This window comes from Portunus trituberculatus, chromosome 43 (assembly GCF_017591435.1).
Source record: "Portunus trituberculatus isolate SZX2019 chromosome 43, ASM1759143v1, whole genome shotgun sequence".
NCBI lineage: Eukaryota > Metazoa > Arthropoda > Malacostraca > Decapoda > Portunidae > Portunus > Portunus trituberculatus.
In genome coordinates, this window is record NC_059297.1 from 19,641,690 (window position 1) to 19,667,129 (window position 25,440).

The 25,440-nt window shown below is 39.3% G+C and overlaps 1 protein-coding gene across 3 annotated transcripts in view; it reads left to right on the forward strand.

Moving 5' to 3' along the window:
• Nucleotides 1-2,171: 2,171 nt before the first annotated feature.
• Nucleotides 2,172-25,440, forward strand: part of LOC123518106 — a 78,095-nt gene continuing 54,826 nt past the window's right edge. For all 3 annotated transcript variants that reach the window (XM_045278720.1, XM_045278722.1, XM_045278721.1), the window contains exons 1-3: nucleotides 2,172-2,585; nucleotides 10,988-11,157; nucleotides 15,989-16,154. In XM_045278720.1, coding sequence (XP_045134655.1) covers nucleotides 2,256-2,585; nucleotides 10,988-11,157; nucleotides 15,989-16,154 — 666 coding nt within the window. In that variant the 5' untranslated portion in view covers nucleotides 2,172-2,255. The remainder of the gene's footprint in view (nucleotides 2,586-10,987; nucleotides 11,158-15,988; nucleotides 16,155-25,440) is intronic.

Genomic DNA, 25,440 nt, shown 5'->3' on the forward strand with positions numbered 1-25,440 from the left:
GGGAACCTCCCCGCGAAACAGAGGAGAATTCAAGCCTGTGTTACGTTGCCCTCGAAAGGGGTGTCAACTACACGGTCTGTTCGTACAGGAAATGAATTTGTCCATTATATGGACATGAACAACAAATTGCACTGCAATTTGAGTCTGTGTGAAATATTAAAATTAATATTTCTCTTTGTATTAGATATACAAATGTCCGCAGTAACGACTCTTACAGGAAAATCTACCTGTACTGTAACTGACTGGTTCAACATGTGCCGAGAGGTGTGTGCAGCCATAGTTTCTCATCAACGCCGAGGAAAGATGGTAGGAACAACAGATAACCCCATCCATCTTTGTGTTTACCTCCCGTTAGCACTATAGCGTGAGGTCTACCGCTGCATTATCCCTCCCTCATGGAAATCACACATTTCCATACATTTATTTTAGCGATAAACACTTAATTTGTACATATCCTAGGAATGACTTAAATAGATAAGGAAGAAAGTTAAAAATAAACATGTTATCATATATTTCCATACATTTATTCTAGCGATGCACATTTCGTACATCTTCTAAGAATGACAAATAGATCATTGGAATTTTTTCTCATCACCTTCCAACAAAAATTATCAATGGCAGAAATGTAGTCGCGCATGAACATTCCACATCCGAACCTGCTGCCATTGACTGACCCATCACAGTAAACATGAATGAATAGCTTGAACGTGAGGGTACTTGGACAATTTGGTCATGAACATGTCTTTCAACACATGAAGGAGCCAGTCCCTCTTGGGCTGATGCATTGCGTGAATATCAACACTGACATGGTGAGTGGGACTCAATGTATGGAAGAATGAGATGGAACGAAAGAGCATTCTGGAATGGTACAAGGAAAAGGAAGCTCTGATATATGAAAGGTGGTATGATGGCAGTGTGGGTAGTGATCTCTTCCGAGCTAGGGTACAGTGTACGGATGTGAATGCAAGTAACTACAGGTGGTCTGAGTTCCGCAGCAAAGTGTGCCAGATGTATGACATGGGGGGGGAGGACGAGACTGTGGAGCATGTCACGCTTGAGTGTGAGAAGTATGAAAGAGATAGGAGGGAGATGATACAAGTGATTTTTACTGAATTAGGACATAATAGGAATGAAAGAGTGGAGAAGACAGGAAGGGAATGGATAGTGTTGCTGCTGGGACTGTGTAAAGGGACGAGTGAAAGGATGATTGAGGCTGTGAAGGAGTATCTGGAGAAAATGTGGCGAGCGAGATGTAGGGATACCTGGTGAATAGCATACTGCTCTTTTTTTTTATTCATTATTTTTCCCCCTTTTTTCTGCTCTTTTTTTTTTTTTGTGCTCTGCAGGAGTTCCCGGTCCAAGGACCAGGCTCCGGAGCCAACCCGAGCCACCTGTAGCCTCAAGATCATTATGAGATTCAAATTGCAAGTTGGTAGAGTTTTCGACTGAATAGTGGTGCCTAGCGACTGGAAGAACCAGTCGCAAAACAATCGATTTGTGACTTTGATTACGTTGTGACGTCACGAGGAAAGGTTTGAAAATGTGGTGTCGATGTAGAGATGATGTTGGAGTTGGTGAGGGAAAATGAGCATAGCTGGGACTCTAAAAATGAATTATTATACAGCAAAAAAAAAAAAAAAAGCTTACGCAAATCGACGTTCGATGAGATAGCTGTCGGTCTCTAAGAACTGTTTCCCTCTATGCAGACTGCGGTGAGGAGTGAATACTTATAATTATTTTATTTGAACGTCACCGGAGGAAGACATCAATATAATTGGGTAGCTGTTTGTTTACACTCACTTCCCGCCAGTCAGCCGATACTTCCCAGTCGCTATGTGTGAACGTGTTCCGACTTGAAGGACTGTCCATACTTCTAGCGACTTGCAATTTCAGTCGCATATTGTCACAAGTGAACCCGCCTTAATAGAAATGAAAGAGTGGGAGACGACAGGAAGGGAATGGATGGTGCTGCTGCTGGGACTGTCAAGAGACGAGTGAAAGGATGATGGAGGCTGTGAAGGAGTGTCTGGAGAGAATGTGGCGAGCGAGGTGTAGGGATAACTAGTAAATAGAATACTGCTCTTTTTTTTTTTTTTTTTTTCTGCGTGTCTTGTTTTCTTCCTTTACAGGAGATGCTGAACGATGTCACTTGTAGCATTATTAATCAAGATCAAGATCATGGATGTCAACATTGAGATTGAGTTAATGTGTGTTGCGATCGTCCAGTGAGTGTGCAGAAGAGCTTGGCCTTAAACATGTACCACAGGAAACATATTCATGCCAAGATAACATTCCTGCTCGTCATATTAGTGTGCATAGTAACATCATGCTACGGACTTCATATATCGGGAGAATGGCGGACAAAAGACAATTTTTTCAACTTTTTAGCAAAATTTGGTTTCCAAAAGACGTCTCCCGGGGAGCGTGTCTTGACTGAGGGTTATATTTTTGGTAATGTTACTGGTGACAACGGGAGCGGTGCTGGTACCCTGGCACTGCTACCAAGACAATTTTTCTTGGATTTATACAAGTATAGAAGGAGAGCGGCTTTAGATCCTAACTTGGCTTGTCGCCTGATGTTCCAGGTAAGCTACAGAATTTTGTAAATTTGCAGTTTCAATCAATACTCTGATCCTCTTTATTTCACTATAGCCAGCAAACCTTGCGGCCTTGTAGGAATGGGATTTTCGGGTGGAGAAAGCTGAAATTAGGCATTTTTTTACTTCTCTGAAAAGTTTAAGGATGAGAAGCGGCATTATTGAGAAAGGGAAAGCTCTAGAAAATCTTTACCTAACCCTTAAAGTCAAAACCTAACCAGTTAATCTGCCGAATTAGGCCTTGTCCTCAATGCACACAACACATATGCTTAGATAGCATTTTTACTGTATTATATCTGAAAGTTTTACTCTATTTTGTTTATGTGATGGCCTGTAGTGCCTGTAAGTATGCTTGAAGAGTATGTACGTATAGGAAGTGCTATTCAGCTGCCACGCATTAGTGGCGCAGGCAGTTTTATTTATAGTGGTGCCCATATTAAGGCGCATATCACCACCCAAGCACATCTTTGGTGTAACCACCTAAAACATGGGTATCATGGTGACATGTAGGTAACTTTAAACCACTTGACAAATGGCAATAATTCAAGGCGGTATGTGGTGCGATTCAAGCCTACACGTGTACGTCTGCCTGATCCCATTCTTATTCCACCTTATCCACTACGCCACCACCTCCCTAATGTTCACCAAAGAAGGTGCTCTGAAATTTGAACTGATTTACTAAATCTAAGTCCAGCTACTGGCTAGTTCCTATCATAATGAGCCTTGGAAGTAAGTGCCGACATTACCGAGCTGAAGTGTTTAGCAAGGTAATATGATATAAGCTAAGTTATCCTGACTTTAGCTTGCTGGCAGTCACTTAAACTTGGCTGACATAATGAGGCATGTCATGACTCATGGATAAGTGAGTTAAAATGAGAAACTTAATGAGTTATTGTTTATTTCACAATGAGTTAAATGGTACAGAAATAGCTACCAAATTATTAATTTTCTCTTAATATTTTCGAACTTGGTGAGATAGTGTCATTATAGCATAGTTAGGAGTAGGAGGTTCATATACGTGTACTTTGTTTCAACCAATCAGCATTGAGTATTTTGTTCAGGCTAAAATATTTCTGTAATAGACTAACTGTTGTACATCATACCTTTAAATTTTTCTCTTTTTTTGCATTAGCTATGACAGATTAGAATTTTGTACTATATATTGTATTGGATAGGAAATTCTTAGTGAACCAATCAGATTTTGCCATCTAGTGAGTAGGAGCCTATAAATACTGGTAAGCCAGTCTCCCTCCCCACTTACCTGTTCGAGGAACAAGTAGCAGGACCACTGCGTCTGGTCATTTTTTAACATTTTACGTGTGGTTTTACAGTGCCCTTTTGTACCTGAAGATGGGATATGTACTTTCCCAAAACATTGTGAAGTGGATATCATGAAGATAACCGTCCTTTTGTGGGTATTCTCTCTCCTATACCGTGTACGCTATAGACGCCCTGTTTTTCAAGTCATATATATATATATATATATATATATATATATATATATATATATATATATATATATATATATATACACACACACACACGACCCTCAAAACAACAGACCTCCCATCAACGGATTTCGGAAACCACAGACAAATTCTGGAGTCCGGTTTAATCTACGGACGAATATTAAAATGCGCACGATTGTCCGTTCCCGGCAAATTATTGTCCGGTAGGTGGCGGGTCGGTCGCGTCATCAGCTGTTGGCCGCCATGTTTTATCTTCAGTCCGTGCGTTTTCAACCAACAGCGTTAATATTCATTAAACTGACCATGCTCATGTCATCTATTTCAGGTTATTTGTTGTACTTAATGCTTTGTAATACTGCTTGAATGATTTCTTAATGATTACACAGTATTTTACGTACATTTTATACAGTTTTTTACGTACTTTTGCAAAGAACGAACTTTTGCAATCTACGGACAGTGTCGTGCACGCATTTGTCCGTTGTTTCGAGGGTCGAGTGTATATATATATATATATATATATATATATATATATATATATATATATATATATATATATATATATATATATATATATATATATATATATATATATATATATATATATATATATATATATATATATATATATATATATATATATATATATATATATATATATATATATATATATATATATATATATATATATATATATATACATACATACATACATGGGATCCTCGTGATTCGACCGTTCGTAGTTTGAATTATCGCCAATTCGAACTCAGTTAAGTAATATCAAATCCTCAAGGTTTGACCGACTGACCCGCCAATTCGACATTCATATCTCGCGCACCACCCACCTGGTCAAATCTGCTGCCACCACAAATTCGTCCCCAGCCCGCCAGGCGGAAGTGTAAACCGACGCTTCCCTGTGCCGCACAGATTGGATGAAAAGTAGCGGATTGGGCTACTTTTGAAGGGTATGCGCTACTTAAATTCATAATCCGCTACCTGCAATTTTTTGGGCTACTTAATTCATGATATGTTTGGGCTGCTTGATGACATTATTGGGCTACATTTGAAATTTTTCTAAATGTTAACAATAATAATGATGATATTAACAACATTAATAGAAGTAATAATAATAATAATAGTAGTAATATTAACCTTGACATTGAGAACAGTGTAGATATGGTGCTTTTTCTTTTTTTGTGGTGAGTAGGCAACTGATGACATCACGCTTCTCTCGCCTCACTGTACGTCAAGAAAATGACTTACTAGATGATGCAATTCTTAAAAAAAAAATGATGCAGAGGAAGTGAAAGGAAAAATCTTTAAGGTAATAAGAATAATTCAGTTTTGTTAAGAAGAAAAATATTTTGTTTAAATTTAGGTAAGAATGGAAATAATTTATAAAGAAAAAAAAAGCCAGAGAAACTTATGGAAAAAATGGTACATCGTGAAAGAGAATTCCACTCCCCTCCCCCTAATCCCATGGAAAGAAATGTGAGCGGATAGTGGTAAGTACAAAATATAGTAGTTAGTTAAAGTAATATGTAGTAGTTTTTTGTATTGGGCTACATTGTGGTGAAATCCGCTACTTTTCAAGCGTGCTTCTACTACTTTTCATTGGGAAAATCTGGCAACACTGCCTGTGTGTCGCTTCCTCTGCGTCTCTCTCGCCCCAGGCATTGTCCATGCAGGCCATGCTCTGCCGTTCCACCTCTTGCCTCCATGCCGCTTAGACCATTCCACGTAAAGCCACCTCCAGCCCTAGCCCTAAGAAGCACAATTTCCTGCCTTTCAAAGATAAGCTTGGGCTTATGAGAAAGTATGAGGCAGGTATAGCTCACAGTGTGGTTGCAGCACAAATGGGTGTCCCTAGATCAACAGTATCATCAATTTGGAAGAACAAGGACAAGTACCGCAAGACCGCTGCAAGTGTTTTTATTTCCAAAAATGTACTGTACAGCACCCTAATGTGTTTAATAAAAATAAGTTAGATATAAATGAAGCCTTTAATAGTACTGAATTAGTCTTAAGTTAGTGTTTTTAGAGGTTATAGTGATGTTTTGGGAGTCTATGCTGGAGGTTGGTCTCTATCCCCCCCTAATTCTTAAGTATCTTATGGGAAAAATTGCTTCACAATTCGAATAAACGCTGATTCGACTGATGAAAAACCGCCCTAACCCTGTCGAATTGCGAGAATCCCCTGTGTATATATATATATATATATATATATATATATATATATATATATATATATATATATATATATATATATATATATATATATACTGACATACCTCGCCGAACACAAATCTCGCATATACACGAATCAGTAAAATGTACCATATTTCGCCAAGCACGACTTTGACTCGTGATTGCACGATTTGGTCTCCACTTGAATATCATGCTGGTCCTGGTGGATGCACGCAACTTCCCCTCCCAAGCGTCTTGGACTCGCCTCGGGGCTGGCGGTAGTACGCTGCCTCCCGCTACTCGCTCGCTCCTTGTCGTGCTGTTGTTGTGTGCAGACGTGGTTCCCTTGCGCTCTCTTGATTTCATCTTAGCCATGGCCAGTCAGAGGCCCATCACTTTGTATTTCAAGCCCTCTCCAACCAGCAAATAAACTAAATAAGGTATAGTAATACTCCGCTTAACAAACGTTCGTCTAACGAATTTCCGGTTAAATGTACTATATAAAGTTAGACCAAAAAGTCTGCATAACGTACAACCACATCCGTTTTAGCGAATTTTCTGGGTTTGAATTTGACGGCTGAGGGACCGAACGCGGCAGCTTCACTGTGATTGTCTGGCTCCCCACCTGTCTCTAGCACTCCTGGAACTGGATCCAAGATTCTTTAACAAGCTCAGAGCAACCTCCTGCCACGAAATGGCTTCCATGAATGCTTGGAGGGACGGTGATGAGGTTGCTGGGAACACTTCCTCTGGAGGTGGTGTTACTGTCTTATATATGCATTTATGTTCACAAAACAATATTTCTATTAGCTTTTTACAAACCTTGCCCCCAAGAAAGGATTGTTTTGTAATGCATGAAGTGAAATCTTACATGGAATACCAAAAAATAAAGCAGAGATGATGAGATCGGCCATAGACGGCGGAAACTTTGGTGACTTGGCCGCTTCTTCTTCTTGTGACCTTTTTAGCTTGGCGTGTTCTTTCACCACGATATTAAATGTTTCCACTCCTCTATTGCCTGCTATAATGGATATCATATCTTAGTATTCATATACGCTCATGCCATGAGGATAACCTGGACTCCGTGGCACTGAGTGATAGTGAATTAGTAATGAAATACCACGGTATTTCATTACTAATTCATTATCACTCACTGCCACGGAGTCCAGGTTATCCTCATGGCATGAGCGTATATGAATGAATACTAAGATATGATATCCATTATAGCAGGCAATAGAGGAGTGGAAACATTTAATATCGTGGTGAAAGAACACGCCAAGCTAAAAAGGTCACAAGAAGAAGAAGAAGCGGCCAAGTCGCCGGAGTCTCCACCGTCTGTGGCCGATCTCATCATCTCTGCTTTATTTTTTGGTATTCCATGTAAGATTTCACTTTATGCATTACAAAACAATCCTTTCTTGGGGGCAAGGTTTGTAAAGCAAATATATATATATATATATATATATATATATATATATATATATATATATATATATATATATATATATATATATATATATATATTTTTTTTTTTTTTTTTACCCATGTGGTATGTTGGGGACCAGCCCAGAACGCATCCCTCCTATTTTCATTATTTCCTATGGGAAAATTATGTCTGCTTAACGAAATTCCGCTCTACGAACAGCTTTGACACCCCCTATCCTGTTCGTTAAGCGGAGTATTACTGTACTAGTACTGTAGTTAAATAAAATGTGTGTTTGGTCCTTCATTTATTGTTTTTATGTTTTTTTTCAGTCTTTTTGGTAAAATTTTTTTTTTGGAGGATCTGGGAACCTAACCCCTATTTTCCCATAGGGCCTATTATTCACCCAACACGAATCTCGCCGTGCACGATGAGCTCAGGAACCTAACTGTCGTGTTGGGCGAGGTATGACAGTGTATATATATATATATATATATATATATATATATATATATATATATATATATATATATATATATACATATACATATATATATGTATATACAGTGGTATCTCGACATACGAATTTAATTCGTTCCGTGACGATCGTTGTATATAAAAAAAGAAATCATATATCAAGTCAATTTTTCCCTTAGAAATTAATGAAAATGGAATTGATTTGTTCATGTGATACGAATTTACCCTCCAAAATATCAACATGCTTTAAATACCAACCAAATATAGATTTAATATAAGATAAATACAATGTTTATTGTATGCATGATATAAATGTACTATGTTGCCCAGAATAACAACTTTACCTGCAAAACTTGGGACACATCGATAGATGATCATCACACAAGACTCAGGGCATGTCAATAGATGTTTAGGCTTTTTATGGCAATATTTTGGCTATTTTTTTCTCGTTTTCTTTGCTTGTGAGTTCCAAGAGGCATCGCGTAAATCAAAATTCGCGTAAAACAAACTTGTAATTCTCATAAGAAACAATAGATAATAGGGGGGATGCGGGATGTGGTCCAAAAAAATTCGTACAAAATACTCTTTATTTGGCTAAATTAACATGTTTTTATTATTTACCATTCTAAATACTAGAAGTGTATTTAAAGTAAAGGGAAAAGCAAAAAATAATAAGAGAAAACAACAAAACAAAGAATACATAAACACAACACTCACTGCGTCACTGCTTTCACCACTCACACCACAGTCAGTCACCATCTTCCTCTGAGCTTTTCCACTTTATCAAAAATCCACTTATCAAAAATAACCCCACAGTATAAAAGTAAACACTAGTAAAAAATTCAATGCAGGACGCCATTGTCTTCACCCCTCACAACCACTCACTGTCGCTGTCCACCTCCTAGTCAAGGATGTCATCATCCACCTGTGCTTCCTCTGCTTCCACCGCTTCCACTTGAAAAACTGCACCATTGTGGTCTGGCGCTTTTTCTTGGAAAATTTTTTTTGCATCACTGTGTAGCAGAAGAGTGTGTCCATGGCAGCGGAGCTCCCACCTATCAGCCACCTGTGGAACTCTCTGGCGCGCAGTTTGAAGTTGCATCTGGCGCTCAGTTTGAAAATGCAGTTGGGCCAAATCACGTATAAGCAAACCGATCACGCAAATTTAATTAATTATAGTATTTTTTGGGTCACGTATTAACAAATGCGTAAATCAAGAGTTACCTATATTTAGACGTTCGAGTATTGAGTCTCCACAGTTCAAGCTATTTTATGTGTTTCTCACCAAACTTTTACGTTTGGGACCCATGATCACGGGTCTTGAGTTCACAAAACTTAAGAAAAAATACACACTGCCGAGGAGCACAGACATATACATGCACAAAGGATGAACAACGATACACAACGTTGGCTGAATATTCGGGTGGACGCGGGTAGCCAAGCAATCACTGCGCCACCTACTGATGGCTATTCGTATCTTAAAAATATCTTCGTATTTCAAGGCGTAAGTTATATGAAATTTTTCGTCGTATATAAAAAAAAGATCTTATGTTGGAGCGTTCGTATCTCGAGGTATTACTTTGTATATACACTCAACCCTCGATTTGCCGGACTAAAAGGGGGGAAGGCTTGTCCGGGAATGGCAAATGTCCGGCAATGGAAAATGTCCGGGGGTCTACCCCCTTGCCGGACTTTACCCTATACAGGTTGAACCCCGCTTTAACGGCACGCGATTTACCGGAATCCCGTGTTTAACGGCAAAAATTTCCGGTGGGAACATAGTGTTGTCTTTAACGGCATTTCGGCACCTGCACCAGCTGTACCAGGAAGTTGGAAAATAAATCAGACGTTTTTTGTTCAGAAAAACAAAACTGAGGGAGAAGAAAGAGACTTTGCACCAGATGTGGAAGACAAGAGAAAGAAAAATAAAAGAAAGGCAGGATCAGGAAGAATAGAAGTAACAGGAGGTGCCGAGGCAAAGGCAAAACCTCCGACGACCATCATCATCATCATCATCATCATCATCTCACCACGTGGGGCCGTAACACATGCCAATGCCGCCGACACGTAAGCACAACACTCGTGTGACGCGGCAGACTTGTTTACAGTCCAGTACTAGACGTGTATGTCCGCCCGCGCTGCCATCTATAGTGCCCGATTTGCGAACTTTGTCTGGCGCGGTAGTTTGAAATCGACTTGTCCCGGACTTTTTTTTTTTTTTTTTTTTTTTTCCCACAGACTCTTGTCCGGCAAATCCGAAATCCGGCAAATGGAGGTCCGGCAAATCGAGGGTTGAGTGTATATATATATATATATATATATATATATATATATATATATATATATATATATATATATATATATGAAACAGTAACAGTTCCTCAGGTTGGTGGTTTTACTGGCAACCTTCTAGCAATCTCATTATCATGGCAACAATGTCTCCCTATGTGTTCGTGGATACCATTTCTTGGCCGGAAGTTACTCAGCTCAGTGTTAACTTTCATGGATCCCTGCTCAATGCAGTTCCCACTAGAAGCACTGTGGGTGCATGTGATGTCATTGAGTTGAGTTAACCTGCATTAAATTGAATAAATCATGTTATTTAATTGTATCTCCTTAAATATGAAGTCATGTTAAATCGAAATTTCGAGAATTGACTGTATATATAAAAGCAAAATTTTTATATGTAAGATGAAAAGCTACAAAACCCACTTTTTTCTTATTAGTTTGGTACTGGATCTTTAAAATTAATCGTAGGATTTAATTTAATGGAATATTAGGATCTGTACACAAAGAGAAAATGGGAGTCTAATATGACCATTTTATTGTATCCTAAGGAAGTACAGAAGGAAGCTTATGATGCACGTTGTCATGATTCTGGTCCTGAGGACTTCCTGCGGCGAGTGCCTTGCCCTAAGAACCAGCTGTGTCCTGATGAGGACAACCCAACCCATGTGGTGTCAGGGACCCAGCTGACCTATGCTGTACAAGACATCAACAGTCCGAGGTGATTTTTCACTTTTCTGTTTTATAATATTTCTAAGATATGTGTATCCATTGACATCATCCTGTTATTATGATGTGTAAGACATTGTTTCACTGTTATAAATTATTTATATAAGGTAATAATTTTTTGCGATTTCCTGAACAAATTTGAATATTATGGTTTATCATATGTACAAGTATATGATCATGGAAGGCAACAAAACAGCCATTAATATATGCATTTTTCTTATGTAAGAGGGGAAAACTGGCCAAGGGCAACAAAAAGATTTAACTCAATCACTCAGTTAGATGCCAGTCCCTGAATAGGTTTGAAAGAGTTAGCCAAAAGAATGAGATAAATGTCTTGAAACTTCCCTCTTAAATGAGTTCAGGTCATAATAGATAGATAGAAATACAGAAGCAGGTAGGGAGTTCCAGAGTTTCATGAGATTTTTACATAAAAAGAGAAGTATGTAAGGTATCAGAATTGAATAGAGAAAATAACGTGAATATGCACTTGAATGAAAGTAGAGAAAATATGTTATGGGATAGTTCATATAGGTGATTTGGACACAAAGTAAAAACAAATGAGTGAGTTTGTGTAAACAGTCTTCCCTGCAGCAGTTATTTCCTTGAGTGGAAGGAGTCTCTAGAGAGAAATGAGGTGTTAGAGCATGGGTGGGCAATATTTTCAGGGCAATATCCAGGTGAAATTATTAGGAGCATTCAGAGTGATAAAGTAGAACCCCAAATTGATGTTGTACAAACATTTTTTGTTATTACACATACTACTACCCATAATTATTAATCATTGCTTAAACCCCCATTCCCACAGCAAACTTACATCATGTCTAACAGCTCGAGGAAAGAAACGAAAGAAATACTTGAGGTGCCCTTACTCGTTTTCTTTGCAAAGACACCCCACTCGTTTTCTATTCGGAGGTATCAGCCATCAGGCCGATTCCCTCATTCGCCTCTTTGCTTCGCAGGGCTTACATGTAGTCTTCAGCTCATCTCTTTCACCGGCTCGTTGTTTTTTTCTTTTCGGCAGTGGTTGGTTTGCCTTTCGTCGCTCCTTGGTTTGTTTTTCTTCTACCGGGAGTTGTAAGTGTGTTATTATGCCACGTAAGTGTGTGAAGTGTTCTCGTTCCCTCCCGTCTCTTACAGTGGACCCTCATGGGGAGTTCTAAAACATACAAAGCAATGAGACAATTTGTGATGCTTGCCTCAAATAAATGCTGAGACTTGGTGTACTTAATTTTTGAGAACAATTTACCACAATACTAAACTTGGCCTTGAAGTATTGAATATACCCAATGTAATTTAGAAATTTTTCTGAAGGCAGCAAGGATGAGGTTGCAGAAAAGATTTAACTGAGAGGATGTATGGAACTTTGCCATGAGATCACTGCAACTCCACTAACACCATCTGCAGGAGAGCAGAGGCATCATCCACAAGAAAGTCAAAGGAGAGAGTAAGCAGCATAAAGTGCACAGCTAGTTGCATGACTCTTGTAAAAACAGGAAGGAAATTCCTCCTGCATAGTGCAACGACAGATTCAAGTGTCCATCAAAGGCAAACAAAAAGGCAAGAAAAATGCAGGGTGTAGCATGAGTTTCTGTGGATATTGTTAATAGTGAAAGTACAGGTTAATCCAAGATAAAAATGTTCTATGTGTGCATTTTAAGTCCTTGTTTATTCATACTGTGTAATTCAAGTGTATCTGGGTGACAGATATGACTGGGCTGTAGTAAAACTAAATTGTACCATCCCGTAGGGTGTTGTTCGCCATTCTGCCAGATTTCCAATCAAAACATTCAGCCTATACTATTCATTGTTCTTTAATCATAGTATTATCAACAATTGGCATTATAAGAATATTCGGACTATTTCATTAAATAGCAGGTGATACAAGTAAGTGTTATATATCAAATAAAATTAAGGTATTTCATGGACATGTATGACGATGTGACATATCGGGTCGGGCGACGTTGCCACTCAACCTGAGGCAAGATTTTCCCTGGGGGAAGCCAGGTCACCACACAGGTGCAAATCGACTCACTTCTCATCTGGTCACCACAATGGAAAGAGACTGACACTTTCCCATCTTACTATGTACAGCCACACCAAGGAGTTTGTGTACAGAATTAATAGATACTTCTTAAAAGAAAAAGCTTGCAAGGAGCACTTTTATCCACAAATCAAGCAAGGAAGATGACAGCTGATGCAGCTGCTATATCTGAAGCCACAGTGAAGAGGATTAGTCCCAGTACAAACAAGATATGCACCACACCACCACAACCTTATCAGTGTTTCTTTTCCCCACTCATAATATTACACTGAGTATCTTGAGAGGACATAATAGTAAATATTAGGTTAATTATCAGCCTCATTTTTACTTTTATAACCAGCACCTTTACTCTAATTTACCTGTGGCATCCTCATGTCTTGTCCCCCATCCCACTTTTTTTTTTTTTTATTATGATTATTATTAGCGAAGTCATGCATTAAATTGACTAAAGAACAGTTATTCCATTTTCCTTGAAGTAATGAGAGATATGGCAGTGTCGCATGGATTATCCACCTCACCCTATCGGTCAGTACAATTTAATTTTACTATAGTCAGGTAACCATGTCAGAGAAACAGCATGTCCACACACTCCACATTACTTTAAGTTATCTAATACAATATGAATGTATTTGTTGTCACTATTTTGAGATCTGAATGTGAGTCTGAGTAGCAATAACTTGATTTGCTGCCAGCCTCACTCCCCCTCCCCACTCTGGTGACATGGTGCCATGTAATCTATTATTTCATTTGTCATTTACTGCATCCATACTATCATTGTGTAATATTTATCAGTAAATCACCTGTCTGTTGCTATCATTAGTTTTATCATCAGATACTTAAACTTTTAAAACTTGATGAGATCATGACAGTGATTTACAATTTCACTAACAGACATCCTTGTTTATACATCCTTTAATGAATATCCACATGGCCGAGCCATTGTATTTGTTGCCAAGCCACACTTGAATTTCATACTCCAGTTAATAAGACCTCAAAATGCATTATGTGCAAAGAACATTTTTTACTTATGTTAACTTTTACTTTCACCTCTGACAATATCCACAGAAACTTGTGTTACTCCTTGTATACAAACTGACCATTAAGCAACTTATCTTCCCACAAATACAGCTTGATCTTAAAGGCAGTAATGAAAAACTGCATGTGTGTCACAAAAAAGCCTTTGTCTTGCAGCTTCACAATGATGTTCTTCAGGTATACAGTGATGTCTTTGAGGAGGGTCAGGTCAGTGAGCCATCATCAGTTGAAGAAGTTTTCATCATGGAGAACTATGTTCTGACTGAGGAAAATGGCAATCTCATGCTACAGCATGCATACACAGGACCAGCAAACCTTGCTGAAGTAGACCAGGTTGCCATACTGTTTGTTGATCTTGTCCATCAAAACTTGGAACTGGCAGTTATGAAGGCTTTAGGAGAGGATGGAGTTGATGATCTTCACCATAACAGACTTGACGTCAAAAATAACAAGCTCTTAGTGGTTGATGTAGTGCACCTTGTTGATGGGTTGTGTGTTTAGCAGCCTCACAGTGGTACACTAGTAGTGAAGCAGTACTTTTCTTCCTAATCACTGCCAATGTACCATTGATCATCACACACACAAGATGAGAAAAATCAGGGGAGTGTTGCTTCACACACTTAATTAATGGCAGCATTGAAGATGTCTTGCCCAGTGATGGTACCATGCACTGAGACAAGCTGGAGGAATTCCTCACACACCTGAAGGTCAGCGGAGACTCCACAAATATTGGGGCAACATGAATTCTGTATGCTTTTGATGTACTGATGCAATGACAAATTATGTGGGATGAAAGGTTCATACTCATGAATGTAGAATGTTGTTCTAGATGGACAGAGTTCAGCTCAGCAACAAGACATTCTTTAATGAAGTCTCCATCTGAGATTGGCTTTATTAAGCAAAGAAGGCGGCAAGAGACCTCCAGAGTTCTCAATGGAGAGAACTTGTGCTTCCACTCAAGTTTAAAGACAGCATTGTCGTTTTGGCAGAATTTATTCTTATTTGTAAATAGAGGTTCATTGGCTAGATTGTGATATAGGGCATATTATTAGAATTATTATAGATAAGGACTTCCAAAAAGAAAAGCTTTCATAAACCTAGAAAAAGCATACTGTAGAACTGATGGGGAAAGTTTGGAAATGTTCTAAGGCTTTATCGTACTGGAGAACAATTGTTGGAAGGAATTAAGGCTTTCCATAATGAGGTAAGTAAGTGTATGGGTTAGGAAGAAAAGCTCAGCGGGAGTTTTGTTAAGGTTACAGAAGTAAGACTGGCTGAAACACATAAGACCATAAGAAAATAAGGGTACCTGCAAGAAGTCTGTAGGAAACATACCTATTTCTATCTATCATCCCCATCCACAGGTATGTCTAATCATCTTTTAAAGCTCCCTAATGACTCAGCACTAGCATAGCAAGTGATAACTGAGTCTTTTTCATTAATCTGTCATTCCATTTCTTTTCAAACTGAAACCACTATTTCTTGTTCTATTTTGGTTTCTAATCCTGAGAATTTTACCCATTGATACCCTTGATATATCCTCTGTATCATTTAAAGATTTATTAGTAGCATGTTGTACATTGCATTTTTGGTGCAGCATATATATAACAAATTGATTGACTTTATTTAAATCAATAAAAAGAACAATTTTAATATGTAGTCAGCACATCTTCCCTTTCAGTAGCACCATTTCCTTTTGGAGTGCATCAAGGCAAGGTTTCTTGTTCATCATTCCCTCTTACTGCAGGTTTTGGTACCTGAGCTTTGTGGCGTGTGTCTGGAACTCATCCACATGTACATGGCAGAGATCAAATCATAATGCTTCTCTCCAATACCAACTCACCCTCGTCAATGGTGACCCTGGTGCAGCTGACCACAACCCTTTTGAGTATCAGTTCTCCTTTGATAAACAGGTTAGGGAGAATTACTTTTGAGTTACATTTTTTGCATTCCAAATTTTATTTATATTTTATATGTGAATATCATTATTACAATGTTGACTGATACCTTTTTAGTTTCTCCCTGAAATATAATTCCAGAATATTGAATTTGCCCACATTATGTTGAACTCCATTTCTTCTACACATTTTCTTTTCTGTTTTATATCTCTTGTCATTATAGAGATATACATAGTTACCAACTTTCTGTCCAATTTTTTTTTTCTTCTTATTTCTTTCTTTTTATACATTGCACATTGCATACATGATTTGATGACTCCATAGACATTTTGAAGATATGATTCTCTCTCTCTCTCTCTCTCTCTCTCTCTCTCTCTCTCTCTCTCTCTCTCTCTCTCTCTCTCTCTCTCTCTCTCTCTCTCTCTCTCTCTCTCTCTCTCTGAGATTTCTGATATTAGCATGATCATAACTAGAAATTTTCCATCTTTTCTATTAAGAGCACTTTTTTTTATATACTGTAGCTCTTGTTTTTGTAATATTTTTTTTTTACATTTTGTAATATGAAATATGACCCAATTGGGCCCCCACCATGGTATTGTGGGACCATTTGTGCTTCATGAACCTAGAGATCCTCAGGCACACATGTTTGGATCCTGGCCATGGTCTAAGAGCAGCAAGGGCATCCACTTGGGGTAATAGTTCCTAAATGCCAAAAGAGATTCCTTCATCAGGAGACATTGTACTAGTCTTATTAGACTGACTAGGGGAAAATACTATAAAATAGGAAAAAAATCTATAGTATAACCCTGTTGCAGTTAATTGATTTTCTCCTTTACCACAAAGAAATTTTATCCCCTCTTCCTTATGCTTACTGAATTTAGCTATTGTAGTTAATATGGATCTGTAGGGACTATATAGGAAACCCTTGATATAACGGATCTCGATATACCGGATATCAGATATAATGGACAAAAAATCTATCTGGACAAACCCTCACTATAACAGATTTTCATCCATTATAGCAAGGGCATCATCGTCCCATAACATGTTGTCACAGGAATTCCACAAGGCATTTCGCGAAAGTGGGGCAGCAGTGGGTATAAATACCGGACAAACTTCAGGATATAACAGATCTGTCTGGTATTTCCATCAGATATAATGGATCCTCAGTTATAACAGATTTTTGGACATAACAAAAGATCCCTGTCCCCACATCATCCGTTATATTTAGGGTTTAGTGTAGTGGAAAATAACCCCAAACCTATAGGCTTCATCTTAATGGTAATGCACCCAGGTGTTACGTACTACATAGGATGTTTGTGAGACGTTTACTTTTCCAAACTTAGCTCTTGTAGGAAATTCAGGGCCCCCTTATCTGTATGCTTTGCACATATATGTCATCAAAGTCTTTGTGTTTTGGCAACTACAGTGATGGCTACATGTGCAGCAATTTTTCATTCTTTTGTGTCATATTCCATGACCGAGGTTTTCAATAACAAGAAACCATTTAGAGGAAGTGGTACTTGGAGATTTTTCTGTATCAAGAAAAAATTTTGGTATATTTAGTTTTAGAAGCAATTTTAGTGAAGAAAACAATGGTAACACTATACCAGTTTTGAACCAGTACCTCTTAATATAACAGACTTATTGTGCAACTTTTGTTTCAGTAGAATTGTTGAATGTTTTGGTGCTTATGATATCAATAGCATTCATGATGCTTAAGATGCAGACTACCAACCTCAACCACAGTAGTGAGTCAGACTGTAAGCACAAGCCTTCCCTTAAGGCCTGTCCATATTGAGACTTTAGCCTGAGAAGCACACAAGTGCTTCCCCAGGACTCCAATATACAGTTAAAATTGAAGAGGCTACAGGATGTGCGGGTCATGCAGGACAGGCGGCATTTTGGTGGTGAACACCAGGCTGCAGCCCCAAATATCTACAATGGAGGGAGGTATGCATCAGCCATGTTACTCCCTCTTTCTCTCCGCCTGGAAAGCCTTTCCTTGCACCAATCACCCCTCTCTTTTTTTTCTTTTTTTTTTTCTTTCACACGTTTGTGGAAGCAGATATCATAATGGTCCATAAGAGGGCCTCCTGAGCTATGTTGACAGTGAAAGCATGTATGAGTGCAGTGTACATGTTCCTCCTCTGGCTGCTCACAGGAGTGAGAAGTGTGGAGGAATTCCCTGCCTGTCAACCAGTTTGGATGCTCATCCTTCCTGCCCCTTCATTATGGAATGACCCCCATGGAATCAGTCTCTAGTGTGGACGGGCATTTATCTTCATTGGTAGTAGATGATGAATCTTTTGATGAAAGCCACCCTTATAGGTTAGACAGTCTGGCAGATGAGGTTCCTGTCCCCTTTTGTGAGCTCATGATGAGGATGAGGGAGTTCATAGAAGTGCCTGAATCTTTTTCTCATTTCTTCACACTGCAGTCTGGGGCCAAGTGCAGCTTTGAGAGTTCACAGCAGGGCCTCACTCACACTTCCTTGGTGTTTCCTCATTCTCTCTTGGCTCAAGAGGTTCTACAGGGAAAAGTGGAATTTTTTCTGCAGAACTTTAAATACAATTTCAGCCAAACTTTCCTTGCCCCAGAGATGTGGCTTACAGGTAAGTCACTGGCATACACCAGAGGGGTCTTCGTGTGGGTCATCCCCTACAAATGAAGATCTGTGGCATCTAATGTAGAACAAAGACCTTTTGGTGACCTTTCCTTGGCATTTGGCTACCCAAATAGAAGTTTTGACTGATCTTGTAGACTTCACTTCTTGCTTTGATCAAGTTTTGGATACTTTTGCAGGTCTGCTCTCCAACACTTCACAGCAGATTTTTAGGTGCTTGAATGCACCCAGTATTGCCAATTTGTTTACTATGCAGCCTTCAGAAATGCTTCTGCTGGATATGTTATTGTTACATTGGCAGTCTGTGGTGGTTTGCTTGCTTAAGACATACACTGTTAGGGAGAGAAGGCAGTTGATCTCCTCTCCTGTAGGCCAGTTTCTTTTTACCGTATTTGATGGCTCATAAGACTCACCTTTTTCTCCAAAAAAAAAAAAAGTATCAAGAAATGGGCCTGCATTGAGGCAGTGGTTGGTGGTCAGTCTATGGCAACGGAGGCTATAAAATCAAACCCCAGACATCTTCGCACATGTAAACAAAGTGATGTTTGGTATTAAACCACAAAACAACTGTTTCTTTCCTAGTAACAATATATAGTAGGTCATACTTACTGGTAATTCACATAGAATGATGCCAGTTAGGAAGAACCAAAACAAAACACATGATTGGCGATCTTGATTTAAACACGGGCAAGACTCACTGTGTTTTTTAGTATTATTCCTTGAGGTAAGACACCCCTTTCACACAATTAAAATTGCACCTATCATTTAGCATTCTTACCTAAAGACAGGTTCACACATACCAATTTGTGACTGATATTTTATATACGCAGAGTGTCCGACTCGTCCCATCTAGTCAGAAAGTGTCAGACGTAGCACCTGGAAAGTATCAACTAGTTGGTGCCTTGGCAGGAAGTGAAAGTAAACAAACAGCTTCGCGCCAAGATGGCTTCCTCCAGTGATGATGTCGAAGCTGTTTTATTTTTTTATTTTTTTTTTTATTTTTTTATTTTATTTTATTTTTTTTTTTTGCATACCGGAAGAGTCAACAGAAAATAAAATGCCTGTGGATATGCCCCTGGCTAAGTAGAAGGAAAGAAAGGAGTGTCTACCACACTCTGTTAGCCTACATTTTTCATAAGAAAATTGTTAATCTTAAGTAGATTATGCACAATTGAGATCAAATTAAATCCTGACAAGTCTTCAGTCCTCACCTCCAACAACACCCTGCATTGAGGGAAACAGTTCTTGTAGAGTGGCAACTGTTTCGTCGAACGACAATTTGCACAAGCTTTCTTACTGTATAATTCATTTCTCAGGTCCCAGGTGTGTTCTTTTTCCCTCACCAACTCTAACATCTTTTCTACATCTGGAGACCATATTTTCAAAGCTTACTCCGTGATGTCACGATGTAAATAAAGTCGCAAATCAGCTAGCAACACCAACATGTTGGTGGTGATTTGCGACTGCTTTCTGCAGTCACTAGACACCAATTGTGAGTCAGAAACTCTACGTGCATAAAATATCAGTCACAAATTGGCATGTGTGAACTCGCTTTTACATACATGTAAAAAAAATTATGAGAAAAGAAAGATTATGACTATTATGCCTGTTGTCTCTCACAGTCAGTGCTGATGCCATATGCCAGATACATGTTTACATCTCACAAGATTGGTACATAGACTACTAGCAAATATATATATATATATATATATATATATATATATATATATATATATATATATATATATATATATATATATATATATATATATATATACACAGGTAACTCTCGATTTATGCATTTTTGTTATAACACGACTGAAAAAATGTTATAATTAATTTAATTTGCGTGATCAGTTTGCTTATACTATGTGATTTGTCCCAACCGCATTTTCAAACTGAGCGCTAGATGCAATTTCAAACTGCGCGCCAGAGAGTTCCGCAGCTGGCCGATAGATGGGAGGTCCGTGGCTGGATCCAAGAAACAGGTTGTTGTGTATGTTGGTATAGACAACCTCCATAGCAACCTTCTGCTCACATACCAACCTTTGTAAAATAGCATCCACAAAGATTTGTTGCTGTTGGCAGGTGGAGGTTGGTAGCCCGCCTAAAAGTGCTCATTGGCTGCCAGGAGCTGGATCCAAGAAACTTTAACAATGTCAGAGCAACCTCCTGCCGTGAAATGGCATCCATGAATGCTTGGAGGGATGGTAACGAGCTTGCTATCAGGTTGCTCTCAGGTTGCTGGGAACACCACCTCGAGAGGTGGTGTTACTGTCTTATATACAGTAAGCCCCCACATTTAGCAATCCTATTAGTCTGCTGAAACCATCGGTAAATTGGAATTTTGCCAAATTTGAATACTACTTTAAATAGAGAAAAATACCAATCAGTCTTTCGTCCGCCCAAAGTCCTCATTTCGAGTCCCCATTTACAGCTGCAACATCGCCACCTTCACGAGAATCAACACCCCCTGAACCACCAGTGGAGGCCATGGTGATAGCGAAACTCGCTAAACAGTGAGGATGGGATCACAAAAAATGAGTTCACACGCTGGATTAACACACACAAAAGCTCAAGTGTCGAGCGGGAATGCCGTAGGCACTGTGGGGCTGATGTCACAGCCAAACAGACACGTAATTGGCTCAGAGCGAGCGGGAGGCGGGACAGTGTAGCACTGTACATTCGCTAAATATGAGAGAAAATCGCTAAACTTGAGGGCTTGGCTTTTTTCCAGACAGTCGCTAAATAAGGGTTTCGCTAAGCTGGATTTCGCTAAATTCGGGGGCTTACTGTATGCATTTATGTTCACAAAACAACATTTCTATCAGCTTTTTACAAACCTTGCCCCCAAGAAAGGATTGTTTTGTAATGCATAAAGTGAAATCTTACATGGAATACCAAAAAATAAAGCGGAGATGAGATTGGCTACAGACGAGGCGGAGACTGGCAGCGACTCAGCCGCTTCTTCTTCTTCTTGTGACCCTTTAGTTTGAGTGCTACTTTCACCACGATATTTATGTTTCCACTCTATTACCTGCTATAATGGATATCATATCTTAGTATTCATATACGCTCATGCCATGAGGATAACCTTGACTCTGTGGCACTGAGTGATAGTGAATTACTAATGACTTGAAAATAGTAGAGACAATAGATGGAGTCAAGATGGTGGCGAGCATTGCTATTAGTTTTCTCACCTCTCTCGTGTCTGTGAATAATATCCAGCTTCACTTCGAGAGTAAGAGACTTCCTGGTCTTCTTAGCAATGCTAGGCAACATTGCAGGGGGTGGTTGCAGGGCGTTTTGGTGGCATGTTGAGCGTGAGATGACGAGCTGGTGCTGGACCCTGTTTTTGTTTTGAACTAAGAGCGGGGAAGGGTAGGGGAGTGAGTGGTGCGCATTTTGTCCACAAGAGGCGCTGGTGTACAGGCAACCCCCGCTTAACGAAGGGGTTACGTTCCTAAAAAACCCTTCGTTCAGCGAAACTTGATTAAGCAAACCAATTATAAAAAGTTTAACCCCTGACTTGAACTTCCATTGAGAGTAAATAAAGCGAGAGTGCATCATAGTACAGTGAAAGGTTTAATGAATATAAAAATTATGAAATTAAACATTTAGGCAGTTTGATTTAAGTCATTATAATGTACACTAATGTATGTATGTACATAACTTTATAATGTTGATGATCTTAAATTTATGAAGGGAGGGAGAGTGGAGCGGGAAAGACACTAACCGGCAACCTGTGGAATGTAAACAAAGGATGCATCATTGTATCACATGCAAAACTTATGTACCACATTTCCACAAGGCTTTCCATTTTATCCATTGTAGAGACACGAGTTCAGGTGGTTCTTTTAGCTTGCAAGGAAGATATGGTCTCACCAGCCTTCTTAATAGAGTCTGCTGACTTGAAAATAGTAGAGACAGTAGATGGAGTCAAGATGGTGGTGAGCAATGCTATTAGTTTTCTCACCTCTCTCGTGTCTGTGAATAATATCCAGCTTCACTTCGAGAGTAAGAGACTTCCTGATCTTCTTAGCAATGCTAGGCGACATTGCAGGGCGTTTTGGTGGTAAGTTGAGCGAGGGAAGACGAGCTGCTGCTGACGCTGTTATTGTTTTGAACAGGAGGAGTGAGTGGTGCGCGTGTTGTCCACCAGAGGCGCTGGTGTATTCAAAAGCCTGTTGGCTTGCATGATACGGCGGTGGTTTCAAACTTGGAAAAAAATTACCTGGATAAAACTTCGTTAAAGCGAGTTTGGTGTTTGTTAAATGAGCAGATGGTAGTAAAATGAAACCTTCGTTGTGGCAAAATTTTGTTGTGTGAACATTTGTTAAGCGTAAAACAAACATGTAATTCTCATAAGAAACAATGCATAATAGGGGGATGCAGGATGTGGTCTAAAAAAATTTGTACAAAATACTCTATTTATTTGACTAAATTAACATGTTTTTTATTATTTACCATTCTAAATACTAGAAGTGTATTTAAAGTAAAGGGAAAAGCAAGAAATAATAAGAGAAAGCAAAAAATAATAAGAGAAAACAACAAAACAGAATACGTAAACACAACACTCACTGCGTCACTGCCTTCACCACTCACACCACAGTCAGTCACCATCTTCCTCTGAGCTTTACCACTTTATAAAAAAATCCACTTATCAAAAATAATCCCACATGCAGAAGAAGATGAAGAACATTTTGGGTGAATTATAGGCAGATTGAAGAGATTCCATCTGTACTCAGTGCTGGCAGACTGCAAATGAGGCACAAGAAGAGCACAGTTTGAAATTGCGTCTGGCTCTCAGTTTGAAAATGCGGTTGGGCCAAATCGCGTACAGTAAAACCTCAGCTCATGACCATAATTCATTCCTAAATCCTGTTCGTCACCCGATTTGTTCGTCCCCTGAATCAATTTTTCCCATAAGAATGTATTGTACCATTAATCCATTCCAGACCAAAAAAAAATCATACTTTTGTCCATAAAACCCATTCAAAATAGACCTTTAACTCGAAAACTCCGACAGGCCTTAAATACGGCTGCATAGCACACTTCCGACAGTCCTTAAATGGGGCAGCTACTTTGAGCGCTAATAAAAACCGCGCTAGCATTGGTAGCGCTGCTATATTTGGTCATGACGTAGTCCTATGGTAGTACTGTCGGCTCCCAGGAAGCACACCGCTCTAGCCAGCTAGTCTCCCGTAAATTTCTGTGAGGTGCGTGAGCGTCGTGTCGCGGTGGTAATTATTTACGTATTTACGGAACTATTATTTACAACTATGGCTCCTGGTGCTAAGAGGAAGCTAAAGTTTAGTGATAAAAGTGATAGACAAGGCGGGACAAGACGCAAAGTGCACAGGTTGGAGGTAGATCCCGACCCTGCTATTGTGACAACATCGTCACCCACGCCTGATAAAAACATACGTAACTATAATCAGCCAATATGAGTGAAAACACGAAAAACATGTGAAAACACAAAAACATGAGCAGTGCCTTACATTATGTAAGAATACACAAAAGCACCTCCCCCGAGTTGCCGCTACCACAGTCTTCTCCAACTATCGGTTATTATTCTGAGACAACCATAGTGAGTAGAGCAATAAAAACGTGTAGGATGATGCATTGTCATGTCTACTAACAGCAGATTTTTTTCCAGAGTAATTTATAAGTGTTGATTTTTTTATGATAATTGCGGTAATGGGAAGGTGCGAATTTTGCGGCCATCGTTCTTAGCGGGTTAATGTATGCATGACATGAACAAAATAATTATAGAAAGCCTAAATTGTTTTACTTACCTAAATGCTATCAAAATAATAATAAAATGAATAAAAAAGAAAAGGTTATTAATTACTTGAGAGACTGGACATTGATGGCATGATGGAATGGAGGAGAGGAGGATGGGAAGGAAGACAGACAAGATCCGAGAAGACAGTCATGAGAGAGGATTTTGGATGTGCGCAGCGTGCCAGAGCTACACAACAGCTGTGTAGCATCACAAGTCAGTGCTGCTATGTGGGGCCCCGTTATAGTGAACATCGGCGTGGGAAACATGGAAAGATTACCAGTCTTCGTCTCTGCCTTGGAAGACCCTTGCCTGCTGGGGATTGACTTCCTCACGCATGTGAGAGCAAGTTTGGACTTCCAAGAAGGGAAGTTAAAGGCACGTGGCCAGGAAGTTCCTTTGATCCTCGGAGGTGATGCTCAGTGTGAGAGGAGCGGGCAGTAGGGCGGTGTTCCTTGCCAGGCGAGCGAGGAAACAGCTGCAATGGATGTGCCACAATCTGCAGTACCTGGACATGGCCAGGATGATGATGACAGCAACGCTGAGAGCCACCAGAGCAGCGAAGATAACGCCGAAGAAGCTACAGTAGAGCGCGCCGGTAACATCACCATGCTCAGGAAAAACAGGAGAAAATCATGGTGGCACGGAGATTATGTTATGTAATATTTTTCGTATGTTCCTGTTTCTATTTTCTTTTGTGCTTATATTTTGTTTTGTTGTTGTGTGATAGCTGGGTTAGCTATCACACAAACGGCGAGCCGTTTAACCACGTTGATCCCCCGAAATATCATTCATCCCCTGGGTCGATATATTGAGAAATTTTTTGGTCGTCTCCCGAATTGTTCGTCCTTAGAGACGTTCGTCAAGCGAGATTTTACTGTATAAGCAAA